This window comes from Podarcis raffonei, chromosome 10 (genome assembly GCF_027172205.1).
Source record: "Podarcis raffonei isolate rPodRaf1 chromosome 10, rPodRaf1.pri, whole genome shotgun sequence".
Lineage (NCBI taxonomy): Eukaryota > Metazoa > Chordata > Lepidosauria > Squamata > Lacertidae > Podarcis > Podarcis raffonei.
The window spans coordinates 32328370-32348335 of record NC_070611.1 but is presented as its reverse complement, the minus strand read 5'-3'; the positions used below and the strand labels follow the sequence as shown (position 1 = coordinate 32348335).

At 43.5% G+C, this 19966-nt stretch overlaps 1 protein-coding gene across 5 annotated transcripts in view; it reads left to right on the top strand.

Moving 5' to 3' along the window:
- Nucleotides 1–19966, top strand: part of CPM (carboxypeptidase M) — a 57085-nt gene that overhangs the window by 32308 nt on the left and 4811 nt on the right. For all 5 annotated transcript variants that reach the window (XM_053405681.1, XM_053405682.1, XM_053405679.1 and 2 more), the window contains 4 exons: nucleotides 5759–5856; nucleotides 13967–14139; nucleotides 16230–16414; nucleotides 17618–17788. In XM_053405681.1, the coding sequence (XP_053261656.1) occupies nucleotides 5759–5856; nucleotides 13967–14139; nucleotides 16230–16414; nucleotides 17618–17788 (627 nt within the window). The remainder of the gene's footprint in view (nucleotides 1–5758; nucleotides 5857–13966; nucleotides 14140–16229; nucleotides 16415–17617; nucleotides 17789–19966) is intronic.

Genomic DNA, 19966 nt, shown 5'->3' with positions numbered 1-19966 from the left:
TGCAATTTATTTCTTTAAAAAAATGAATACATATAATTACTGCTGTCTTTGGAAGCAGGCAGAGTACATTCGCTTAAGAATCTTCACCGCTCTCTGCAAGATATTTTAAAACGTCTGTTGGCTTAATAGGTACAAAATGAGCCAGCAGAGTAAAAAAAAGTTGGTAATATGTTTACTCATACATAAATATCTGACTTATGCCAGGAATCTTCTGTAAATGAGAGGAAGTAGATGTTGTTTTTGAAAACAACTTTTAATTTATGTACAACTGTAGCCTAATTGTAAGGAATCGGGGGGTTATTTCACTGCCCACAGCATGCCTTTACCACCTCCATCCTAGAGCCTATGTTTAGTTTCCAGTGGCTAAAGTATATATATATATATATATATATCTAGAGAGAGAGAGAGAGAATTATAGAACATTATGCCATTTTTCCTTTTCATAGCAGATTGGTTCTTCTTCCCCTGTTATCTTTGTAACTGCTTTGAGGTCTTTTATTGACCAAGCAGTACATACATTTTGTTAAATGAACAAATGGTTAAATAAATCTGTGATGGAAGTAAAACTCCCATTGACACCAAGTGGGAGCTTTCCTTTGGCTGCAAATAGCAGTTGTGGAGGTTAAGTTGGTTCAGGAATGCAAGCTGTTTCTTTGCTGCTTGTTTCTTTGCTGACACCATCATTTTCCCAGCGCCCTCCGTTTCCCCTCTTGTGACAGGGACAAATTTTGCTTGTTTTGCATAAGGGTTTTCTGCCCTATTGAGTCAAACAAAGGCAGAGTTCAAACCTTTTTTAAGGTGTAGGAAGGAATTGAGAGCAGAGCACATTTAATCTTTCACATCCCAGTTGCAATTCTAACAAAAATCTCTTCCCACATTCCTCTTAGGGCTTTCCAAGAGGAATCTCCCTTTTTCTAAAACTTTTCTAATACTCATAGCCACATGGATGAGGATGAGTTTTTAGGGCAGGGGTATTGTGGTAGTGGGGAGTTTAAATCTTCAATCTCACACAGACACTGCAATTCTGATTAAACTAACCATGCCCTGCTCTTATTTTTTTTACACCCTAATGTTCTTTCTAATTACAAGTTTAGCATGGCATCTACCTTAGCGTTTACAGCCAATTATAATCTGTCTTCTCTTTTTTCTCTTATGTCAGCAAGCTTCTAGTATTGATATAAATGACTGTCACTCCTCAGTAACCTTTCTGGAAGTATCTTAGATTTCAGGTCACCCTGCATGTTATGGTAGTTTCACTTACAAAAACCACCTTATCCCTATGACCACTCCTGTGTCGGTTTGTTTCCTTAGCACAACAGAATCCTCTTTTGGTGATAAGGACTACATAGATATTGAAATAGGTAAACATGCTTAGTAAACTTAAGTAAATAAGTAAACATGCATCAGATTAGGGTAGATGTAAAGGGATGAAAACCCTCAAAGTATTCTGGAGACTCTCGAGCTGATTTGCAGACAGTTTCATTGTGACGCAAAAGTTTGGTAATAGAAACTAATAAGTAGCTGAATGGTTAGGAAAGTTACATCTCTACCAAATACACTAATGACTAATGAAACAGTCTCACTGCACAAACAGTGGCCCATAGTTCCTTTCAGTTATAGATAGAACTTAATGCTAGATCAACATTGCTATTTTCAGTGCTTTCATTTCCCAGAGGAATGAAAGCAAAGTTTGTCCTGATGTCTGAAAGAACATCATGTTTCAGGTGTCGCACTCCTTCTAGCTTAATAGATACAAAATGAGCCAGCAAAGGCGGGGGGGGGGGAGTTGGTGATATGTTTACTCATACATACTGTATTTTGCGCCCCATAGGACGCTCCAGCCCATAGGACGCACCTAGTTTTTTTTTGGGGGGGGAAATATAGGAAAAAATTTTTATTTCCCCCCCAGGTGCGGGGCTGGAAGAAGCAGGTCAGGGAACAGCGGGAAGGTGCGCTCTGCCTCCCCGCTGTCCCCCGAGCTTGTGGGGCTGGCGATGGGGAGAAGTGCGCTGATCCCGGGACTGCAGGCAGCTCTGCGCGGCCATCCGGAGTGGGGCGGGACTTCGTGCCCCGCTCCCGATGGCCGCGCAGCACTGCGCTGATCCCGGGACTGCAGGCAGCTCTGCGCTGCCATCGGGAGCAGGGCGGGACTTCGCACCCGGCTCCCGGTGGCCACGCAGAGCTGCGCTGAGCCCGGGACTGCAGGCAGCTCTGCGCAACCCTCGGAGCTGGTCTCCCGAGGGTTGCGCAGAGCTTCCTGAAGCCTGGAGAGCGAGAGGGGTCGGTGTGCACCGACCCCTCTCGCTCTCCAGGCTTCAGCGAAAGCCTGCATTCGCCCCATAGGACGCACACACATTTCCCCTTCATTTTTGGAGGGGAAAAAGTGTGTCCTATAGGGCGAAAAATACGGTAAATTTCTGACTTAGCCCAGGAATCTTCTGTAAATCAGAGGAAGTAGATCACGGGTGTCAAACACAAGGCCCGCGGGCCGAATCCGGCCTGCCAGACCTCGTCATGTGGCCCGTGTAGCCGCCGCCGGCCCCCAGCCTTCACCTTTTATTCTCACTTTTTTTTTTTATTGACACAAGAAAGCCGCCTCTTCAGCGCATGCACAGCAGCCTACAAGCCAGAGAACTAGCGGCGCCGGCCGTTCTACACAGGAAACCTCCACTTTACATGTCCTTTACATAGTCCTACAGATACAACCGGCCCTTTGAGGGTGACCAAACTGCTGATGCGGCCCCCGATCAATTTGAGTTTGACACCCCTGAAGTAGATGTTTGTTTTTGTTCACATAGCCTGTATGTGAACTTTTAAAAATCAACAGCAATACTTTATGTACTGAAAACTGCTAAACAACGCACCATTCACATGGGCTCCGGATCCTGTCAGAAGGCAATCGCAAAAGTTTAAATAAAAAAAAACAGTGCAATAATCCTGTATATGTCCCCTCAAAATTAAGTCTCATTTGTTTCTTTTGGGTTTACTCCTTCCCAGATATGAGTTCAGAATTGCAGCCTAACTGTCCGATACAACCAAGTGAAGCTTAATATTATTTAGATAAGTGTTTTGGCTTCCTCTGTCAGCAAAATGTAACATAATCCAATGCATGTTTACTCCAATGTATACAATGGGTCACACTCCCAGTTAAGCATGTGTAGGATTGGAGCCTCTGAGTGATAGAGCCAAAATACATGTTACTTAATTCACACTTTTTACAAAATAGTCACTTTTTTGGGGGTGGGGGTGGGAGACAACCACATGGCGCTGTTTGGGAATGTGCTCCTGATCTGGGCCCCTTACTAGTTTGTTGCTGCTATTTTCCAGCTGCTGTTTGCCCCCAGAGGTGTTGGTTACTCCCAAAGGGACAGTTTTCTGCAAAAGCAGCTGGGCAAGTGAATTGGTCAGCAGTTGGGTGGCAATTACCATATTTTTTGCTTTATAAGACTCACTTTTTCTCTTCTAAAAAGTAAGGGGAAGTATGTGTGCGTCTTATGGAGCGAATGCAGGCTGCGCAGCTATCCCAGAAGCCAAAACAGCAAGAGGGATTGCTGCTTTCACTGCGCAGCGATCCCTCTTGCTGTTCTGGCTGCTGAGATTCAGAATATTTTTTTTCTTGTTTTCCTCCTCCAAAAACTAGGTGCATCTTGTGGTCTGGTGCATCTTATAGAGCGAAAAATACAGTACTAAGTGGGAAATTACCAAGAAACCCCAGACAGTCACATTTGATTTTGAAAGAGGAAACTTGAAAAAGAATGAAAGGGATAGGCTGAATTTTAGAGTCAGGATATTCAAATCCAGGGATAGCTAACATGACACCCTCCAAATGTTGCTGGGCTCCCAACTCCCATCAGTCCCATCAGAGGTTATTTAGAATATAATATTGTATTATATTTAAAGCTCAAATAAAATATTTGCTATGTTCAGCAGAGGTACAGATAACAGAATAGCAATGTGGATCTTGCGGAGAGTCGAGAAATGCAATGCTTCTTTTAGAAAGTGGAACTTTTACTCAAATGAGGGTAGGGGGAGGAGGAAGAGAGACTCTTGCAAAATTAATGTAAGTTGCCAATAAAACTAAAAATAGAAAATGAGGATGTGTTGCTAAAAACATCCATACAGTGGTACCTTGGTTGTTGAACAAATCGGCTCCTGAATGCCGCAAACCGGACTGTTTTTTGCAAACGTTTTTTGGAAGCCGAATGTCCAATGTGGCTTCCGCTTGAGTTCAGAAAGCTCCTGCAGCCAGTCAGAAGCCATGTCTTGGTTTCCGAACTGTTGCGGGAGTAGAACGGACTCCCGCAACGGATTAAGTTCCACAACCAAGGCACCACTATACATCAGAAGCAGAAACAAGACAGGGAGGCGGTTGCACTATTAGATGAAAAAGGTGGGAAACGATTAAGGAACAAGCATTGGTAGGTTCCAGAGATGAAATTCTTGTTACTGATCTATGTATGATTTTTGATAAGTACCCACACCAAAACCACTTTCTATGAAGAGAGACTCTGAAGAACCCAGGTGACAAAAGATAAAGTCAACGACTGGTTGACAAAATGAAATCAATGAGACACCAGACCTAGAGCTCAAATGGGAAATTAAGCATTTTCTAACAAATAAGTTCCTTTCCATTAAATCTCCTTGCTGGAGCATTGGCAGGTAGCTAATGGCTGCATTCACACATTACCATTGTGTGAAGCCAAGGTTTACTCATGGCTTCTTGATCATGGTTTGTTCCAGTGAAGCAAACCATGATGCTTTGTTTGGACATTCAACTATGTTTGTGGTTTGTGGTACTTAGGGTAGAGCAAAGCAGGAGTGATTTCCATGTTTGCACAAAAGCATTAATTATGATTTATCATGAAGTATGAATGTGGTTGGTGTAACAGTATTTTTTTTTGTTTTAATGTTATATTGGGGGAACCTAGGAAATCAGCCTAACCTCTTGCTGTAAAGCATTATGAAACCAATAATTATATATATAAAAAAGAAATGTTACTGAGGTAGAAACAGCATGGCTTCTGCAAAGGGAAGTCCTGCATCATCAAGATTTTAGAAATTTTTAATGGGTGGCAGCAAATATATAGGGCAATCTGATATAATTTATTTGGCTTTCTGATCAGTAGTCTTGAGAGACAATGGAGTGTGCCTCCAGAGGTGAAGTCAAACCATTGCATTAGCAGCACTGAAGTGACCGTCCTGGAGCGCAAGCCTGGGCAGAGTGTATGGAGGTCCTGGGCATTCATGCCAGCTTTTGTTTGTTAAGAAAGTTAATTCTCGTGCCTTATATGGTATTCTGTTGCTTTTTAGTAAGCTCCTTTTTTTTGCTTTACTTTTTCCCATTATTCCTTTGCAGCTGATTTCCTGTTGATATATTTTTTGTTGTCTTCTGTTAAATAAGTCTTTGTTTGTAGAAGTGGGTTAAGCTTTTAAGACTAAGGAAACATTTCTGACAGTTTTTATTTAATAATATTGTTTATGTTTTATTTTTGGCTTGAGCTAAAAAGCAATGTTTGGGTTGCAATTCTGTACATAGTTACTCACCCTTGAATCCCAATAATTGCACCAAAAAATTCCATGGTGAATTGCAGCCCAACTGCTTATCAGTCAGGAAGATCCTATGCCTATTATTCTAGGAAGGGTTTTTTTGGTGGGGGGGGGGTTTCAATTGAGCCAAAGGAGATATAGCCCTTCATTTGTTTACTTTGCATTATTTTGCCATGGTATATATATAAAAAAATTTCTTTTCCACTTAAAGGTAGAGACCTGTGGGTTCTTGCTTTGGGAAGGTTTCCAACCCAACATAGGATTGGCATACCAGAGTTCAACTATGTTGCTAATATGCATGGGGATGAGGTACGTCTACTACTTCAATTGTTGTGGTTTCCTTTACAGCATTGTTTGCCTGATATCTTGGAAGCAGCTGAGATCATATACTCATGGAAGTCTTAAGTTTTTGCCAAATTGCTAGAGATGCATTTAACATTTCTCTCTTTAGGGATTCAGAATCGAAGGATGGAAGTGTCGTGGTGGAATTGAAGAGAGAGAGAGATGTGCTAAATATTATCAAAGGGCCTGTCACACGTAATATTTAGAAGGTCCATCTGTTTCAATCATTCCTCAAGACTGGGTTTTAGTCTTTCTTTACCTCAGTTGATAACAGCTGAAGAAAACAATAAAGGAGAGAATGATACATATGATCTTCCTGGTGAATTTCCTAGGACCCCTAGGAAACAAACAAATGACAGAAAAAGCCATAATCTGACTTACTTTGTGTATTTTTGGCAGCCTTCAGTAATAATTTGAAAGAGCATACCAAACAATAATTGTCCTGCTAAGTTCTCCAAAGCTAGTTTTATCTTGTTGCCAAAGCTGAATGCTGATAACATCAATGTGGTTGAGACAGCGTCTCAAATGGCAGCATGAAAAGAATGATACATTATGAAAATAATGTGTTAATAGTAATCAGAGCTTTTTTGTAATGGTAGTCCCTGGTGCAGATTACCATCAGCTATTTCTCTTTGCTGCCTATGGATTGGAACCATTGTGTGCTAGCATTTATCAAGATATTAGTACTGGCACCTCATTAATATTTTTTTTAAAAGAGCACTTAATTGTACTTGGATATTATGTGTGCAGGCCTTCTGTAGTATGATTATAGTAATAAGCTAGTGTTTCCTCTATTTTAACCTGGAGTGGACTGGAGCTTTTCTCGTCTCATTCTTTTCTACTTTAACTCCTTTTCTCTTCTGATGTATTTATTTCCTTTAAAGCAGGGGTCAGCAAACTTTTTCAGCAGGGGGACGGTCCACTGTCCCTCAGACCTTGTGGGGGGACTGGACTATATTTTTTTGGGGGGGGAATAATGAACGAATTCATATGCCCCACAAATAACCCAGAGATGCATTTTAAATAAAAGGGCACATTCTACTCATGTAAAAACATGCTGATTCCCGGACTGTCCGCAGGCCGGATTTAGAAGGCAATGGCCCCCATACCTTAGTTCGCCTGCCCATACTTTAAAGTCATCCAGGAACAAATAATGTCAGCAGGCTTTATGCCCAATGTATTTCATATGGACTGGCTGGAATTTGAAAGTAAAGGCCCATACAACCATATGGGATCAGATGCAATTTAAAGAACTACATTAAATTTGTTGTGTTTTAGTAGAACTGAATGGCACTTGATGTTGCTGATTACCTTTCTGTCTCCCCTTCCACTGAACTCCCCCCCCCTTCTTCTACAAATGTTAAAAGAAATAAGTGTAGATTATAATGCTGACTTCACTCAGCTGTAGTCTTTCCTTAAAAGTTTATTTGAACTATCATGCATTGACTTTGTTGGCAATTTTTATTTTAGAAAGGTCAAACTTTTAAGTGGGGTGGATTATTCTATTTTGTCAGTAATCCTGGAGTTTTTCTGTGCTTTGATCCATTTGCATAATAATTTATTTATAAAAGACATATCTAATCATTAGAGGAATGCCTATACAGTAGAAGATAATTATTTTAATTTAATGGAAATATCTCTCACAGCATCACAATAATAATGAAAATCCAGACTTTTTGGCAAAGTTGATGAAGGTGTTTTTTTTTAGTTTTGGCAAAAGTTGTTGAGCTTTTTGGGCAAAATTGCTTCTTAAAAATATGTTTTTTTAAGAGATATTTTTAATGGAAAAACATGGGTTGCCATACGTCCAGATTTTCCCGGACACTTGCCCGATTTTCACCCGGACACTGCTGCTTCCCAGATATCCAGGAAAATCCAGACGTATTTGGGCATGGAAGACAATGGATTTTGGAGCAAATTTTTAAACAAAATTCTTAAAAATGTTAGGGGGAAATATTGACAGATTCTTATCTACACTCTGAAGTGCAGCATGTATATATTGGTCAGTGCAGTAAGGAATAATTGTGGAATGTCTGGGGTTGACTGTGGAGGAAAGAGAGGTTAAGCATTTTGGCTACACAATGGTTCCTTTCTGTGTTCAGTTCATTCTCAAGTTTCAGTCTCAATTCAAGTGGCCTGACTGAAGTGATGCATTTTGCAGGTAGAAAAAGCCTTAACAGTTGCACAATGCTAATACTGGAAGGGAAAGCAGAATATTTTGCATACTGTATTTAAAGAGAGAAATACTGTACAAGCAGTTGGTTTCTCAAGTAAGGAATGTGGAAGGGATGGAGAAAGAAGGACTGAGAGCTGACCTGGCAGCACTAATAAATCCATTAAAATGATAACCAGGAAGCCGTTTTCTAGTCTTTAGGCCTTCACCAGGTTTTCACCATGATTCAGACAAGCAGTGACAGAGCTTTTGAGCGGCTGCTGTGGAACACCTTGGCATTTATGTTTTGCTTTTTAACTTTCCATAACCATCTGTATAGCATAAGTACTTATGTGACTTGTCTGGTTGCAGTCACTTCTTAACCCCACAGATTTATCAGCTGGGGCATTTGGCCACTTCATTCATTTTGGGAGCGAACCAGTCCACATGGCACACTCTGGACTTTGTCCATCAATATTATTGACTGACTGACTGACTGATTGATTGAATTTATATACCACCCCTATACCCTCAGGTCTCAGGGTGGTTCACAAAATAAAATCAAAATATAAAACCACAAAATACATAATCAAAATGACAACAATGACAATAACCCAATAACACCCCCCCCCAGAGAAACCTTTCCCTGGCTGGACAGTCCTGATTCCGCGTCTGTCTCAGTCACTGGCAGAATCCGTCAGTGGGCGTTTCCTGAACTACTTCCAACATAAAAGTTCCTTGACGGATAGTCTCCGCCTAGCCTCCCTGCGCGGAAGTCTTCTGCGCAGGGTGGGTGTGGGCAGTGGAGGACCTGTGCTCTCCCCGCTGGTCTCTGGCGAAGAGTCCTGGAGCCATCTCTCCGAAGCCCGCCTCTGCCCGCCTTTCTCCCTCGTGTAACGCTGATTTCCTTCCCCGGCCGCTGAGTCCCCTCTTTCCCTGCTGGGCCCTTCTCCGGCATCGCTTGGGAGCCCTTCCTCCACTCCTGGCTGCGATGGCAGTTCCCTGACAGGTGCCTAAAGGTTTTGGATTCTCTTCCTGCAATAGCGAGGACTAAAAAACATATCTCTCTCTCTCTCTCTCTCTCTCTCTCTCTGCTCAATACTGGTTTATTATATGGATGTGATGTCACCTATACAGCTAACTTCATATGCTGCTAGCCAGGGAAGGCTTCATAATAAGGGAACTGTGTCTTACTGAGGATACCAGGAAGGCAAAGAGCAGTTACCGTGGTTGCCTGCTTCCAGTGAATTCTGGCAATTCACTCTTCACAGGTTGAGGGATAGCCTTTAAGGAGTTTGCAGGTTACAGAGAAGAAGATAAAAGAGACTGGCTAGCTCAGGGTAAGAGGTTCAGGATGTGAATTTATACAGGTAGGTGCCATAATAACGGAAAACAACCTGCTGCCGTAACAAAATGCTATCTTAATATGGATTGCAGCCCCTTCTCTTCCAAGGCACACTTCTCTTTCATCCAGACCGGGGGAAAGGAGAACCCAGTGTGTAAATCATTGTGTGCTCCAAAAAACAAATTCTAGTCTGATTAAAAAATAAAAATAAGGACAATCTCTCTCTTGACAGCAGCGAAGCAACAGCATTGTTCTAAGTTGTTGCTGATGGGGAGAGGCCTGACTGCGCTAACAAAGAAGCATTATTTTTAGCAGCGCTTGACAGTGCCAATATGAGCATGGCTTTTTTAAAGCAAGCCAACAAAACCACATATGACCCATATCAGGGTGGGAGGGTGGGTTGGGGGGAACAACAGGAAGAAGCCTTGTGGGAAGTGTCTGCCTGTCTGCTGTGAGATATATATTGCAATGATAATATTCAATTTGCATTACTGATGGGCTTAAAAAGGTAAAGGTACCCCTGCCCATACGGGCCAGTCTTGACAGACTCTGGGGTTGTGCGCCCATCTCACTTAAGAGGCCAGGGGCCAGCGCTGTCCGGAGACACTTCTGGGTCACGTGGCCAGCGTGACAAAGCTGCATCTGGCGAGCCAGCGCAGCACACGGAAACATCGTTTACCTTCCCGCCAGTAAGCGGTCCCTATTTATCTACTTGCACCCGGGGGTGCTTTCGAACTGCTAGGTTGGCAGGCGCTGAGACCGAGCAACGGGAGCGCACCCCGCCGCGGGGATTCGAACCGCCGACCTTTCGATCGGCAAGCCCTAGGCGCTGAGGCTTTTACCCACAGCGCCACCCGCGTCCACTGATGGGCTTACCAAAGGCTTACCAAAGGCTAATTTTATTACTTGTTGGTGTGTGGTTTTAATTATTTCCATACCATGAAACTTGTGTAAAACTATTATTTAGTTCTATGCAAATTGAACCAATACCATATTATGAGTCTGTGGCACGGGTGAAGTAGGCTAACCTTGTCTAAATGTGAAAAATGAAAAGGAAGGTAAGCCAAATAGTGCATTAGACACCCCCCCCAATTCAATAGACTTGTCTATGAATTCACTGTTGGGGGGGTAGATTTCTTCTCCTGCTACAATTAAGGGAGTGGAAAGAGGGACCAAGGAGCCATCAGATCCACTCACCACCCAAGGCAGGACCATTCACCCTACTTTCCCCACACAGAGTACACTATGCAATTCACACCACACTGCATTCTGAGGAAAGAGAGAGTGCACTGCAAAGCCAGTAGTTTCAGATTAAGGATTTCACCTGATGCCAGGTGATTGATAGAGGCCTGTGGGAGTTGGTGGTGGTAAGGCACTCTAGTTCAGAAAGGTTCCCTAGTCCTAGTCTCGCCATTCATAAAATACTAACCTATTGATTTCCTTGTGCTAATTCTCACTTCTGTACTTTCCTCATGTGTGGGGCCTGGCTTTTCATTAATTCCTCCTCCACCCCCCACCCCCAGTGATTTAGTATGTTGAATACTTACTTTAATTGCTGTTTTATGGCTTGGCCTAGTTTAGTTGCTGCTGTTTCTGTTGAATGTTTATTCCATAGTTTTACTCTTTTCACTGTGCATGTGTTGCTCTGCGAGATTATGCTAAAGGGTAATTATGAATAGATACCTGCCAACCTTTCTTTTCATCCTCCTTTAAGGACTCATGTCTTCTCTTGCATTTCCCTCTTGATGAGGCACTGCTTCCTTTGAATAATTTTTATTGTCAGCTAATTGTAGTATAGGTTTAATTGTAAACCCTTTAGTTATGCTTAGCCAAGTTTTCCTTATTCTGCCTATCTCGTTCTTGTGAGCACTGCAAGCAGCAACCCGTGCATTTTATTCATATACAGCACATAGTATATGTTTGGTGCTTTAATAAATAACTGTTGCTGCTGATCCCCACAACATCTCATATTATTTCCTTGAGGTTGCAGTTTGACACAGAACAACTGCTTCAGGAGCAAATAGGAATTAGATCCCCACTTTATCATTCATGTCTGAATACAAATACTACAAAGTTCCTCAGCTGGAGTGAGATCATGACGGTACCAGCAGGACAAAAATGACTTATATCTAACAAACTTTATAATTAGGCTTGGAAAAATTGGCTGCAAGGGGAGCCTGTTTTCAAGCCTAATTGCTGTGCATGGCGGGCATTTTCAGAGGAGATGACCCTCTCTTCCCTCTGTGCTTTAACTCTCCTGCTGAACTGTATGACACCATTAATTAGAATTGCAAAAAAGTAATTGGAAAAAAGCCTTTCACGATTAAATGCTAACTAGAATATGCTAATCATCGCCTAGGAAAAGTGTCAGAGATCCCACGGTAGGAAAAAACCTAGAACATCTCCCTTTGTTTTTTGTGCACCATGGACTGTGACCAGATGCATGTTGAAGAGCTATGGTGACATTTATAAGTGGGTAGGGTGGTGATGTTCTGTTTTTGCAATAGAATTATTTTTACGATACAACATTATGTCATTGCTAATGCTATTTAAAATGTTGAGATGGAAGCAAACATCCATTGAACTATGTATTATCCTATTATGTCTCTGAGTGCCTTCTTTACTGGCTTGCTTGGGCCTGCCCAGCACTGGCATTCAGCATTTGGAAGGTTTACCAGTTCTGCTCCATAATAATAGACAGAACGGGACATTTTTAGCACGTGATATCAAAGCGCTTTCTGACCCTTTGCCTTTTCCTCTCCTGTCTCATTTCTGCTTTTGTCTCTATCCTTTGGCCTAACATAGCTTTGCTTACAAACTTGGATGACGCCTCACTAAGGGGCTGCTTCCTCAAAGTGTGCACATATAATTCAGTAGTTGAGTTGGTTGTCTTATCATCCTGCCAGCTAGTAAATAAAGTTGTTTCCAGTTAACACATAGGTGAGTGTGGAAACTCTTGCCTGAATCTACCTTTGGTCTTTTAGTAGGATTCAGTCATTAGGGAGTCAGTCAGGAGAGTCATTTAATCCAGGGAGACTATGACATGCTTATTAAACTTTTGCCATAGTCTCTTTTTTATTTTCCTGCTGAAGTTTCCCTTCCTTTTAGGCATAGCAATTTCTGAAATGTGTCCCATTTCATTAAAGATCTGCATTAAAGTTCGTTCTGTTTTGGTCATGAGCAATGTTGAACGAAGGAGAACTATGTATTTTACAAAACCATTCCAGGTCTGTTAACTAGAAAATAAAAATAAAAATACATAGTCTTCCTCTTGCCTCTCTGTTCCAGAAACCAGATATAAAGTGCTGAACTTGTAGGAAGTCTACAGCATTCCAAACTTTCAGAGTTGGACACTTTATTATGCAGGATAGTTTTCATTGTAACAACACAATGTCTGCAGTATAGACAAAAGAGAATAGAATGTGCTGCTTTAAGGAATGTCCAGGGTAGACAGCAATACAAAAATTATGCTCTTAAATTTGCTCTTAAATCTGTAGTTAAATAAGTTAGATTAGCTTCAACCAGAGCCAGGGCCTTTTCAACACTGGCTCCGGCCTGGTGGAATGCTCTGTCTCATGAGACCAGGGCCCTGCGGGATCTGATTTCTTTCCGCAGGGCCTGTAAGACAGAGTTGTTCCGCCTGGCCTTTGGCTTGGAGCCAATTTGATTCCCTCCCCCTCTTTCTTTTTTCTTCTCCTCCTGTGATGAGGCTGCATTTTAATATTTTCAGTATTTCAGTATTTTAATGTTGTATTTTAATCTTGTTTTTTAAGTTGTATTCATTCAATTTGTTTTTATTACTGCTTGGCTGGGGAGGGCGGGGTATAAATAAAAATTATTTTTATTATTATTATTAGTTGGACTACAATTCCAGTAAGCTCCAGCTACCATGACCAATGGTCAGGGGTGATGGTTGTTGTGGTATAAAACCTCTGAAGGGCATCAGGTTGGGGAAGGCTAGGCTATAACATCTAATTCTCAGGCTTGTAGTCCTTGCTGAAAACTGCTGCTTACTGTGATAGGGCCAGCTCACACTGTGAAAATGTTTCCATTCAATGTGTTTTGGTTGTCTGTTGCCATATGTGTGCATATGATTGTGTGAGGAATGTAAACAAATACAGCTAGAGGGATTTTTCCACTCACTGCTGCTTTTCTCCAGCTGCAGTGATTGGGAGGGAAAACTCATTGTTCGCTAGCTGTGCCTGTGTCTGCGTCCTGTCTGGTTCACTTTCCACATGGATAGCATTGCTTGGGCAACGGGTATTTTGGCTGGAACTGGTTTTCAGTGGGAAGCCTCACCCAGGCCCCAAATGCACCAAAGCATTAACTGGCACAATTTTTGCTCAAGCCATAAGAAAAGTATCGCTGTGTTTTTCTTGGCTGTTTGATTTCTGGGGGAAATATATTTTAACCCAATTCATGTTGGCCATCATATTCTGCTTGCTAGTTTTAGGAATATGGCGCTTTGTATTAGGTCTGCATTATGTATTACCTTTGTCCCTCGGGCAAACTAAGATCTGTGCTGCACCTTATTGTCCACTGCATTTAAAACACACACAACTCTGTGCTTCTTAACACAGGCAGTCGGGAGGGAGTTGCTGCTCCATCTTATAGACTTTTTGGTAACCAGTGATCAGCGTGATCCGGTCATTACAAAACTCCTTGACAGCACCCGAATACACATCCTGCCTTCAATGAACCCTGACGGATTTGAATCAGTAATCAATGCCAGCTGTGAGCCTCTTTTTGGCAGGTGAGAAGAGAGCGAAAATTGTTATGGGGAGCACCTTAGGGTTTGCTTTCAATACGTTTCAGAACCCCACATTACATTCGCCCAAAGGCTTCTACCTTCTGTTCCAGGACTTCAAACTCCAAGTTGTCTTGAATCTGGTTCCTTCTAGGATGGGGGGGGGGGAGAAAACATTTCTTTATTTCTCCTTCTCCTCCTTCTTCCCTGTTGAAAAAATAAAACGATGAAAGAAAGAGAAAGAGAAAGAAAGAAGATAAAAAAGAGCAAATACAAGGATATAATATAGTACACTAAATACCGTATTTTTTGCACCATAACACTCACTTTTTTCCTCCTAGAAAGTAAGGGGAAATGTCTGTGCGTGTTATGGAGCGAATGAATGCCTGCGGGTGGCGGGGGGGAATCTGCTGCAGTCGTGAGCAGAGGATCCATGGTTCCCCTTCCTTCCCTCCTCCGTGGTTACAAAGCATGGATCCACATGGATCCTCAGGATTTTTGCATTGGGCTACTCCAAACTCACTGTCAGATCACATGTCTGTGGCCACAGCATGAACCACAAAAATCATATATCCACTATTTCGTTTAGATTTTTTTTTTCTTGTTTTCCTCCTCTAAAAACTATGTGCGTGTTATGGTCTGGTGCGTGTTATAGAGCGAAAAATACGGTATACCATATTGGCCCGAATATAAGCTGCACCTGAATATAAGCCACACCTTTAAAATTGGAGGGGGGGGGAAAGAAAAAAATAGATAACATTCCCAAATATAAGCTGCCCCATTCCTCGCTGCTCCTGGCTACGTACTGGGGGGGGGGCATGCTACGTTGCCAGCGGCCTTTCCCCTTCCTAGCCTTGGAGAGGATGGGCAATGACATGTGGGGCAGGCACCGCTTTGCTGCGCTCCTGGCACTGTTTGCCCTGCGCTTCTGGCTGCACACTGTAAGGTTGCAAATATAAGCCTCACTTTAACTTTTCACGGTCGGAATTTGGGGGAAAAGTGAGGCTTATATTCAGGCCAATACGGTAATAAGTTACGTTTCCATACATTATACAGCTTTTAGAGGACTTCTGCAGGCAGCCCTGTATCAGGAAGTTTTTAATCTTTGATGCTTTACTATGTTTTTATGTGTGTTGGAAAACCACCCATGGTGGCTGAGGCAACCCAGCCAGATGGGTGTGGAATAAATAATAAAATTTGTTGTTGTTAGGCTGCATTTTTCATATCTTCAGGTGCTCTAGTGGCCATGGGTGCTACAAACGCTACCATGGACTGCAGGGGTGTTTGAGTAGCACCTAGGGGTGGTTGTTTAATTCAGCCTCTGCTTACTCAACCACCTTTCCCAATCCTTGAAAAGTATGGCTAGAGGTTATAGCTGTTTTAGTTTCTGTATCAGCAGTTCATTAATTCTTTCAACTGGGCCAGATGCTTCAGGATAATGAGGACTATGAGGTACCCATTGGATATTCCATTCATTAACCCCACCTGTTAAGCAAGGCCAATAATTAATTAATCCTGCAACTGCACTATTGCTGGTGGTCCCTCAGCTTTCAGCTGACCCACATCCTGCTGATACTTATTCCTGGAGCACAAACAGTAAATCAAGACAACAAAGCAAGCAAACAAAAAAGACAAAAAAAAACTCTGACAGGGTGTTCCAATAAACAAAAAGGAAGAATTCTGCAAACGATTAGCCTATCTCCTTGAAATACAAGATTCTTCTGCAGTAGGCCTCCCGTATGCAAGGGTGGGGAGATCTTTCAGCCTGAAGGCCGTGTATCCTGGTGAAAGAGACCAGAGGCAAAAACAGGCAGAACAACATATGAAATGTTTACCTTTGTACAGTAGGCTAGTCTACAACTATCCTCCATTTAGGCAAGCAAAAGGCATTAGTAGGATTCAAAGATACAAAAAGTTTGAGAACCCCTGCCATAGACAGCTTAAAACTATGTCTGAATAGCCAACCGTATTCTAGGGCCCTACACAAAGAGGCCCTAAACAGACGGATTGCAACCAAACATTTGCATCCTAAACTCACTCATTTGAAAGTATGTTCTAGATGACAGCCTAATATATATATATTTATCCTTCTTAAGATTCAACGCTAATAATAAAGATCTGAACAGGAACTTCCCAGATGCCTTTATCTTAAATACTCATGACATCCAGCCAGAGACTGAAGCTATAATGAACTGGTTAAAGAATGAAACGTTTGTCCTCTCTGCTAATCTGCATGGCGGATCACTGGTTGCAAGTTACCCTTTCGATAATGGCAATTCAGGTAAGCTATTGCTTGAGCGTAGGGTCACTAACTCTATTGGCAACCCATAGCTGATGTTGCACGATAAAGTATTTGAAGCATTTGATCTTGATCATATAGACCTATTTTGAACTCACATCAGCCCCAGCCAGCATAGCCAATAGTCAGGGTTGATTATATACATTCAAAACAGGAATTCATAACATGGAGTCTTCATCGTAGCACTGGACAACACCCCCACAGACATCCAGCCAAGCCACAACAGGGAACAGTTACAGTGGTACTTGCTTTCCAGCAGTTCTCAAACTGGGTCCCCAGATGTTATTGGCTACAACTCCCATCATCCCTGAGCTCTGGCCTTGCTAGTTAGGGGTGATGGGAGTTGTAGTTCAACAACATCTGGGGACCCACAGGTTGAGAAAGGCTGCTTTACACTGCCTTTGATCTAGTCTAGAGGGAATTTGCTGTGCCAGTAATGTAAGTTTGAAAATGTGGCAAGCAATACATGCAACAGGGACGTGGGTGGTGCTGCGGGTTAAACCACAGAGCCTAGAACTTGCCGATCAGAAGGTTGGCGGTTCGAATCCCCGTGCTGGGGTGAGCTCCCGTTGCTCGGTCCCTGCTCCTGCCAACCTAGCAGTTCGAAAGCACGTCAAAGTGCAAGTAAATAAATAGGTACCACTCCGGCGGGAAGGTAAATGGCGTTTCCGTGCGCTGCTCTGGTTCGCCAGAAGTGGCTTAGTCATACTGGCCACATGACCTGGAAGCTGTACGCCGGCTCCCTCGGCCAATAAAGCGAGATGAGCACTGCAACCCCAGAGTCGGCCACAACTGGACCTAATGGTCAGGGATCCCTTTACCTTTATCTTTCATACATGCGACAAATAGTGGCGGGAGTGGTCCATCCTGCATTGCCACCTGAGATGTTGTGGAACTCACCAGAAACCACCACCGCCGCTTCTTCTCGCTTCTCTGGCAGCAGGCAGAGCACACTGGGGGATTCCACCACTTGAAGCAGCTGCCTCAGTTTGCCTCATGGGTGAGCCAGCCCACATTTTTTAGCAATCCTTGCACTGGGAAGGATTTCTAGCGGTAGCCAGAAACATGCCTATGCTTTTATGATGCAAACTATACTTATTAGTTGTGATATGTGTGTGCAGAAACCCAGGCAAACGCAATCTTACTGTAACCAAATTTCCATTGTGGTTACTTTTCTTTCCACAGTTACTGTTAATTTTCTGAGTGAGAGCCGAACTGTGGATAATGATGTTTTCATGCACCTGGCGAGAACATACTCCGAGAAACATGCCACGATGCACAAAGGGAATGCGTGTAACTCTGTAGAATACTTCCCAGACGGCATTACAAATGGATATCAGTGGTACATGCTTCAAGGTAAGAAATTCCCCCGTTGTTCCCTAAGCGCTCTCCTCCTTTTTTGTATATTCTACACTGCATAAAGGTAAAGGTAAAGGGACCCCTGACCATTAGGTCCAGTCGTGGCCGACTCTGGGGTTGTGGCGCTCATCTCGCTTTATTGGCTGAGGGAGCCAGCGTACAGCTTCCAGGTCATGTGGCCAGCATGACTAAGCCACTTCTGGCGAACCAGAGCAGCGCACGGAAATGCTGTTTATCTTCCTGCCGGAGCGGTACCTATTTATCTACTTGCACTTTGACGTGCTAGGTAGGCAGGAGCAGGGACCGAGCAACGGGAGCTCACCCTGTCGCAGGATTCGAACCGCCGACCTTCTGATCGGCAAGTCCTGGCTCTGTGGTTTAACCCACAGTGCAACAAACGAAGCAATTTAAAACAGCAAAAATCCACAAAGCAATAAAAAAAATACTGCAGCAATCCAGTGCAAAACAATACATAATACATTGCAATCAAACACAGTGAACACCTGCAAGATCAGTAGGCCATGGTGGGGAGACAGGATCCAACTGACAAGCCAAATCCTGAGCTCTTCCGCTCCCCTTTCCCAGCCATTTTGACTGGCTTGTTGGACCACCCACTTGTCATTATCACGGTGTCAGGTGGTCCAACAGAGCTTGCTGAAAGCACTGCTTAACTAATGGGAGCTTAGTGCAAGCCCTGTTTTGGGCAGAGATTGGCTACACTATGGAGTTCCCAACTGGGAACTTGGTAGTGCAGCTGATTCCTGTGGGGGCCTGCTGTAAGTGTGTACAAGGCCTTGCTTGCCAAGGAGGAATCAGGAGCACATTTAAGGCTCCTGGTTGTTCTTTTGCAGCTGTTTCCTTACCTGCCCCACACCTAATCTCTGTTAGGCCCCCTGCCAGACCCTATTTTGCCCATAAGCAAGGGATTCCCCACTACTTTTTTTGGACCAATTTCCTGGCAAAAATTCAGAACTTTCGAAGTTCTTCAGTCTTAAGCTAGTGATGCGGTGGGTGGATGAAGTGAGATGAGGTGTCAAGTGACATTTGCATTCCAAAGTGGGTGCCCAACACACTTATAAGTCTCTGCTTGTATTGATGTGTGTGTGTGTGTGTATGTGGCTTGGGGGTGTGGAGAATAAATTTTATGAGGACTGTGCCTATTGTGTGCATAAGTTGGATAACCCAGGAAAGTAATCCTACATTGTAGTTGGTTGCCACTCAACCAGAGAAAAAAATGTCATACCCATATACCTTTTGCAGTCTTCTTGTTGGAAAAGTGAGTGGAAAGGTGTTTCCTTTCCTTCTTACTTCATTGACATGAGCTTTTAAGCTGCATGCAGCTATGTGGTGGGAGTAGGAGACCAAGAAAAAGTGGGGACAGCCTAGTGCCGGTATAATAATATTTATTTATTTATTATTTATACCCCGCCCACCTGGCTGGGCTTCCCTAGCCACTCTGGGCAGCTTCCAACCAAATATTGAAATACAGTAATAATAATGGCTTAAGACAGTGGTTTTCAACCAGTGTGCTCAGGGGTGCTGCAGGCAACACTGGCCTCAGTCCCTCTTTCTTTCCCTCCCTCCTCAGATGCCGTCTCACGTTTCTGCCTCCCAAAGGCTTGCACAACTGTTTATTGTAGCAGCCCTGGCTATGAGCTCCCTGGGCAAATGGTGCCTCTGGGGCTGGCCAGGGGGTGCTTACCAGGCCACTGCGGGGCAGTATGAGGAGGCACCTCTCTTTGGGGTGGGAGGTGGGCAGCTCAGAGACCAGGGGCAGCAGCTGGGGCTGCATGGAGGACTCCCAAGGAGAGGGAAGAGGAGAGGAGGCTGAGGGAACACTCCACAAGGGATGGTGCTTGAAAAAAGGGGGAGAGGCTGCCAGCTCTGCAGGCAAGGGGTGACATAACCGGGCTCCTGAGCCCCACAGGGGTGCCGCAGAAAGAATGTAGCTGCGTCAAGGGAGCTGTGGACTCAAAAATGTTGAAAATTTCTGACTTAAGAGAAAACTGTCCATGCTTAGTCATTTGCCACTGGCAGATTCCACAGGACAGTCTAGGGGGGAAGAAGCAGAGGGCAGCGGTAGCAGATCAACAAGCCGAAGTGACAGTGGCGGCGGCTGGAGGACTGGAACAATGCTGACTTTTCTGCTGACCAGCTGTTTGCTGCTCACATGCC